This window comes from Eufriesea mexicana, unplaced genomic scaffold (assembly GCF_001483705.2).
Source record: "Eufriesea mexicana isolate 0111107269 unplaced genomic scaffold, ASM148370v2 scaffold13818, whole genome shotgun sequence".
In the NCBI taxonomy this organism is placed as follows: Eukaryota; Metazoa; Arthropoda; class Insecta; order Hymenoptera; family Apidae; genus Eufriesea; species Eufriesea mexicana.
In genome coordinates, this window is record NW_016921322.1 from 172,012 (window position 1) to 179,626 (window position 7,615).

The 7,615-nt window shown below is 34.2% G+C and overlaps 1 protein-coding gene across 1 annotated transcript in view; it reads right to left on the bottom strand.

The window, feature by feature from the left end:
• LOC108553828 (transmembrane channel-like protein 3) overlaps nucleotides 1-1,798 on the bottom strand; it is a 6,624-nt gene extending 4,826 nt beyond the window's left edge. The window contains exons 1-5 of the mRNA XM_017908870.1: nucleotides 1,327-1,798; nucleotides 920-1,087; nucleotides 542-713; nucleotides 167-404; nucleotides 2-93 (exon numbers count right to left, since the gene is read on the bottom strand). Of these exons, the coding sequence (XP_017764359.1) occupies nucleotides 2-93; nucleotides 167-404; nucleotides 542-713; nucleotides 920-941 (524 nt within the window). The 5' untranslated portion in view covers nucleotides 942-1,087; nucleotides 1,327-1,798. The remainder of the gene's footprint in view (nucleotide 1; nucleotides 94-166; nucleotides 405-541; nucleotides 714-919; nucleotides 1,088-1,326) is intronic.
• Between the last annotated feature and the right edge of the window lie 5,817 nt (nucleotides 1,799-7,615).

Here is a 7,615-nt window from a genome sequence, read left to right on the forward strand (position 1 = left end):
ACCAAAATGCGATTCGATCTCCTTTATGCGGAGCTCCCATGGAATTAGCCACGTTTGAAGGTTCACTATTTCCCTCTTACAATACTGCCATTTCTGGAAAAGCAAGGTGAGCCCTGTTAATGTGCATGAGAAAGTATAGTTATCGATAATTTTTTATTATCGTTACTTTCGTGATAAACAGAGAAACACGCGCAATAGCGTCCTTCGTGCTACGAGTTTGCGCCAGCCTTTCCTGAAGAACTCCCTCGTGTCTTCTGACGTAGGATTTAGCCTGCCTCACTAGCTTGATCTTCCGACGAAGTGACCAAGGTTGCTGCTTCACACCGCTCAATACTTCTTTATGCATCTTCAACTTTTCGAATATCTGCTCCTGACTTCCGCTTTCCTCTATGGAAATCGCTGTGCTGCACAAATTTTCACGTAGTTTCATATCTCTTCACATTAATCGGCTGATATTTTACACTTTTACATCTCAATTATTTGCTTTTCAAGGAACAACAAATGTAAAAATGAATAAAAGGGAGAAAAACGAGATACTGACTCTCCGGAACTTATAGTATATACAGAAGATCTTCGTCGAAGAGTGGCCTCAGCCTCCACGCTGAAGGGGGAAGAAGGACGTCGTCTTCGTCTGCTTTGTCGTCGACTGGAACTCCGCCGTTGCATAATTTCGCACGCTGAAGCAGAGTATTCGTCCTCATCGCCATCCTCTTCTAAAATTCATCGGTACGCATTAAACGTAGATATAACAATTCTTATACCCAAGAGAAGCTTAAAAAGTAAGTTAAAATAAATATTTTTGCTCATAAAAATATAGACATCTGCTTAGTAGATTTTATAGATTTTTAATGTAGTGGTTTATTATGGGTTTTTTAATGGAATTCTGTTTAATCAAGTATTTTCAGTTTCAGATACAGACCAGCTATAGACATCCTCTGCATGTCCGTGATGCTCTTAACAGCAATGGTGCTTCCCTCTTCTTTATTCGTTTGGACTGAGCAACTTTCTCTTCGATTACCTTTGACGTCGTCTTCACCGATAGCAAAGGTAACTGACAATCGGTCGACGGTTGTGGAGAAGGTTCCACCTTCAACAGAAGATAAAACCGAGCAATTAGTTGCATGAATTTTACCCGTAAATCATTCACTCTCACGCCATGTACTACGCGCATGTATGCAAAATGCAATTGGGTATTGAATGATAACGTTGAACCCTGTTTTAGATGCATAACTCCTAGTAAATCCAGTGTTCCTGCTGTAAAGTACACTTTGAAGAGACTTTTTATTATATAAGGCTATTAATCAGAGAAGAGACTGATACCTTTACCTTTAAAATCCAAGGCAAGCTTGAAACGAAGGAAACAGAAGTTCGTCGAGCACAGGAGACATCAGTTGTGTTTAATAGTGGATAAAAAGCATCAGTGATGAAGCAAGGTCGATGGATTTGGAGGGACTAACTATCGTGTCGATAAGAGACAACCTGGTCGTCCTCTGTCGGAACCACCCCTATACTGAAATCTATAAAATAACTGTAATGTCTGTCTCACTCGATATCGTGGACATCGTGTTCCCGTCCTCGACGTAAATTCTAGAAATCACGAAAGGCCGTATATTAGGGACAAGTAGATACTTCGTCTAACGATCAGACATTTATTACGTGCATGTTGTGCTAATCAAGGAAATCGCGTTCTCTAATGAACATTAGGAGAAAATATTTTTGATATACCGATATAGCTTCCTTTCTATGCTGTATTGTAAATTTATAAGAATCCTTATTAGCTTTTAAGCTCATGATATTTTTTCCTTCTTTCATTTGGATTTTTTATAAAGTATAGATATTAAATCAAATTTTAACAGTATTCGTAATACTGGTTTTGAATGTATAAATTTTTATAATGATGATGTAAATTCATAGATCGGTGATTTAGGGCAAGGATCTGAAAAAATATCCACACAGTAAATGTTTCAATAGCTCGAGGTTACGTACGACGTGCCGCACCCTAGATACTCATCATGCTCACGTACAACTCGCATTCTTCACGTGACCCCACCCTTTACTTCCCAGATAATCATTCTTGTTTCAGACTCTTGCTTTGCGTTGCACGCGAGAGCTAGAGACTCCCAAAAATCACCCTCCCTTGTTTCGTGTCTCATTTACCTTCTAAAAACGCAGCACGAGATTTGTAAAACGTAATAAAATGTTATCGTTGCCGTTAACATTATCATTATCGACCATATCGTTCATTTTTATAGCACATCCTTATAAAAGTGAAAGATAGGTAATCCTTAAGCAAATCACAATTGTATTTTTTTTGTATTATATATATGTATACATGTATTGTTTTCGCCTATTGACATTTGAATTAGAACTACTTCTATTTTCTATATTTAAAATTTATTTAACTTAATTAAAATTAATTTAGCTATCTGTTTTACAATTAATATTGATCTCATATTGGATCAACATTAATTGCAAAAATAAATAAAATATTTTTAAGTAAGCATCTTGTTACTAGCTGTAAGTAAATTAACCACAAATTTATCGAACTGTACACTACCTTCTGTCACTGAAGAAATGTCACTTATTGTAGCCAATGTATTTGCTGACTAAACGGATATAAGAAGATAAGACTAAATAATTTTTAACAGATAATAATTAAAACCACTTCTGAAAATTATGCCTTTTACTCACAGCAACTTAATTGTTCTTCGTTTTGGAAAAAATGATGCTAATTTTTTATTTATTTGATCCTTATATTTGCATGTACATGCCACAAACCCTTCTCTGTTGATACATATATTGCAGCTTTCCTGTTTCTAAATTACATAATATATATTTCCTCTTCTCACTGCTTTCATTCGAAGGTTTCCTTCTTCTTTATATACCACAGCTCCATCATTCTGAAACTTAACATATTAAAGATGATCATTGACTTTGACCACTGATATTAATATTTATTTATATCAGGAATACAACATACCTTTCAATTTCACTGTATTCTCCATATCTACTTGTTATAAGAGGCCATCACTCAAATTAATTTTATTCCTTCCTGTCTGCCTAAGCAATCTCCATTTTCTGAATCCATATTTGACAATCAAAGATTTCTATCTTGTATGTTATATACTTAGCCAACCTAGAATCAAATAGATATATCATAACATACATATTTGAATTTCTCGAAAACACACGTTCGAAATGCAAAAGAAAATATCCAAACCCGTTAAGGAAAAAATCACTCTAAGCGAATCAATAGAAAAATCCGATTCAAAAAGCCTAATTCAAAAACTAAAAGCCAAAAAAGTAAATTGCGCAGCACGATCTGAGACCCACTGACACTTCCGGCACTATTTCTCGAAAACACACACTCGAAACCGAAAAAAAATATCTAATCCGATTAAGGAAAAAATCACTGTACGCGAATCAATGCAAAAATCCGATTCAAAAAGCCTAATTCAAAAACTAGAGAACAAAAAGGTAAATTGCGTAGCACGATCTGACAGCCACCTGCACTTCCGGCACTATTTCTCGAAAACTCACACTCGAAACCGAAAAAAAATCCAATCCCGTTAAGGAAAAAATCACTCTACGCGAATCAGTGGCAAAATACGATTCAAATTGCCTAATTCAAAAACTAGAGGACAAAAAAGTAAATTGCGAAGCACGATCTGACAGCCACTGACACTTCCGGCACTATTTCTCGAAAACGCACACTCGAAACCGAAAAAAAATATCCAATCCGATTAAGGAAAAAATCACTGTACGCGAATCAATGCAAAAATCCGATTCAAAAAGCCTAATTCTAAAACTAGAAGCCAAAAAGGTAAATTGCCCAGCACGATCTGCGAGCCACTGATACTTTCGGCACTATTTCTCGAAAACGCACACTCGAAACCGAAAAAAAAAGCCAACCCCGTTAAGGAATAAATCACTCTACGCGAATCAGTGGAAAAATCCGGTTCAAAAAGCCTAATTCAATAGATAGAAGCCAAAAAAGTAAATTGCGTCGTACGATCTGACAGCCACTGACACATTGGGCACTATTTTAGAGAAACGCAAGCTCGAAGCCGAAAAAAAATATCCAATCCCGTTAAGGAATAAATCACTCTACGCGAATCAGTGGAAAAATCCGGTTCAAAAAGCCTAATTCAATAGATAGAAGCCAAAAAAGTAAATTGCGTCGTACGATCTGACAGCCACTGACACATTCGGCACTATTTTAGAAAAACGCACGCTCTAAACCGAGAAAAAATATCCAATCCCGTTAAGGAATAAATCACTCTACGCGAATCAGTGGAAGAATCCGGTTCAAAAAGCCTAATTCAAAAGATAGAAGCCAAAAAAGTAAGTTGCGCAGCACGATCTGAGAGCCATTGACACTTTCGGCATTATTTCTCGAAAACGCACGCTTGAAACCGAAAAAAAATATCCAATCCCGTTAAGGAAAAAATTACTCTACGCTGTTATACCGAAAAAATCTAACCGAGAAACCTAATTTCAGAAATATAGACGAATAAAGTATACTGTGTAATGCGATTTCACAGGCACCTGCTTTTTTGTTACTTTGGTACATATATGCACCTTCAATTGTAATATAATTGCCTTACTGGTTCGAGAGCAGCCTATTCTATGCAGTAGTTATGAAATATCTTAATCCACAATCAAAATTTAGAATATGAAAGAGATAATACATAACTATGTTGCAATGGAATGTCAAGATCGGAGAAAAATTGAAAAAACTGTTTAAAAGCTGCCTATGCAGAGTAATGTCGATCAAATATTCCAACGAACTGTCGAAATCTAGAATCTTCTACAGGCGATAATAAGGGACAATGCGGTAGTATTATAAGATCGCGCACTCACACCACTTTATTTCGCACATGTATCATTACGAAGTTTACACTATGTAACATCACTTTTTTTCACATGTAGTATATTACCACCGTAGAAATGTTCACAGTTAGTAATCTTGAACTCCGTAAAGTAATTAAAACATCAATCAGCGATATCACTACTTCACGAAACGTTTTAAGATTTAATGTTTCACTTTGACGCGCGATGATTTTCCACCATTTGTTACCAATATGCTCGCTTGCCGTCAACTGGAAGTTGGCTGCAGCCGGATATGTTACGTATTTTGTAGCGGGAAAATCTTGCATCTTTGAAATAGCTATACGATAAGGTATTGATGTAGAATATCAAATGATGTCTCTTATATTTAATAATATCAATGAAGCAATTATAAATATATTTCTGTTGCGAAAAATTCCGAATTTCTATAATTAATTTATAAACTGGAATTATTAATTATTCCATTATACTAATGGAAAGACAAACCATTAGTATCTTCGGCAATCGTTCAAACATTGTATGCAATAATCACCAATAATGAATGAAATAACGAGGAATTCATGTCTAGAATTATATTAGAAGGCTCGCTAAGGCTGTGTCGTCACGATGCAATTATAAAACTTGATGAATTAATTATAGACGAACATTAAGTCACAGATGTAAGCGAGTAATTTTGTTCTTGGTAAAAAGAAAATGAAACTACGATGGTTATATACTTAGGTACCTTTTATTCACTTCGGAAGTTTCACATATACACGTTAATTATTAACAACATAATTCTTTGGTTCTTTTTTTATATCTCTGAATTTATTTTTTATCCTCTCCTTCATTACCCGGAAAATATAAATATAAGACAGTCAATGAAAAATCCTACTTTCTGTAACATAGTTATAATGTAAACAATAAACTAACTCTTTCTCTTTTTTTATAACTTCTAATTCTTCTTGAGTTTTTACTTCATCGTCACTTTCTCAATCGCTACTACGGTCTTCCTTCCTTTTTTTATTTACAAGTCCAGGGGTTTCAACAGCTGGTTATGAACTTAATTTTGGATCAGTTAAATGATCATGAGCTAATTTGTCCTTATCGCGAAACTTTTTATTTAGTATCACAGATTCTTCTTCATCTTCCACTGCTTCTTCACCAAATGATAGAACATTGAAATCTCTGTAACAAAATTTTTCATTGTAAAGAATAATACTATCAGGACTAAATTTTACAAACATATATGATTTTTACCTTACTGCTGCTGCTTTATCTGTCCTTTACTTCTTCACTTTCCTGTACTATTATTCTTGGTATAATATTAGAAAATGGATTGTTCAATATTATAGATTTTAACAATCTTGGAGGATAAAGTAGTCTATCATGTTACAAAACAGTGGAAATATGATATTTATATCATTTCTTGACATATTTTCTTGTAAACATTAAATTTACCTCATCTACAAGTGCTTCTTCAAGTTTAAGCATGTTATATATAGTTTCTCCAGTAAATTTACCAATGATTGTATGTTTATTCTGCACATCTGGTGTAGACCTAAGAGTAAAGAAGAATTGGGGACCATTGTCATCCTTTCCAGCATTAGGCATAGCAATTAAATCTCGTCGACAAAAACGTAATCTCGTATGAAATTCCTCCTAAAACATATATATCCAATAATTATTTTTTAATAAAAAAAGAATTCATTTCGTTTTTAAATATAGTCTCACTTTAAATGGTTCTCCATATATGCTTTTACCACCTTCCCCTGTACCTGTGAGATCATTTCCTCTTCTCACTGCTTTCATTCGAACCTCTCTCTTTTCTTTATATACCTCAGCTCCATCATTCTGAAATATAACATATTACTCTGGTCAACAACATTTCTCTATGTAAGAGCTTACATCTAATTTTCTACATTTATCATTTACCAACATTCAGACTCTATATTCAATTTATCTTTACCTTTTCTAACTATTACCAAGTGTTCATTCTCTTCAATGATCCTCATATTTCCATGTTGATGCTACACATTTTTCTTTGTTGATACATATGCTGCCTCTTTTCTGTTTCTTGATTTGACATAATAGACATTTCTTCTTCTCACTGCTTTCATTCAAGCCTCTCTCCTTTCTTTCTATACCTCGGCTCCATCATTCTAAAATTTAAAACATTGGCAATGATCATTCACTTTGATCACTAATATTAATATCTATTTAGATCAGGAATACAACATACCTTTCAGTCTCACTGTATCCTCTATATCTTGTTGTTATAAGAGGCCATGACCTAAATTAATTTTATTTCTTTTGGTCTGCCTAAACCATTTCCATTTTGAGTAAATAAATCTTAAATAAATAAATCAATTTTAAATCTTTATTTAACCATCAAAGATTTCTATGTTGTATGTCATATGGTTAACTGGCCTAGAATCGAATAGACATATCATACCTTACATATTTGTATTACTGCTTCAATTTTTTCTCGCTATAAATTATAATTCTTGGCATCTAATGGCTCTATGGTGGTGATATTCCATGAGTCCAATATTTTTTAATTATTGCATGTGCCTGTTTATTTCAATGGAATATTGTCTTTTCACAACCAAGTTCTGCTATCACTAATAAAAGGTGGAAAAACAATGGCTCGTAACTTACGCTATTTAATTACAACTGAAGCTTATATTAAGACAAATACTTACATTCTTTTCGTGATGCAGACACACCTGCATGGGCACAACAATGCTTCTAATGTTTGTTTGCAATTTTTTCTCATTTTCCA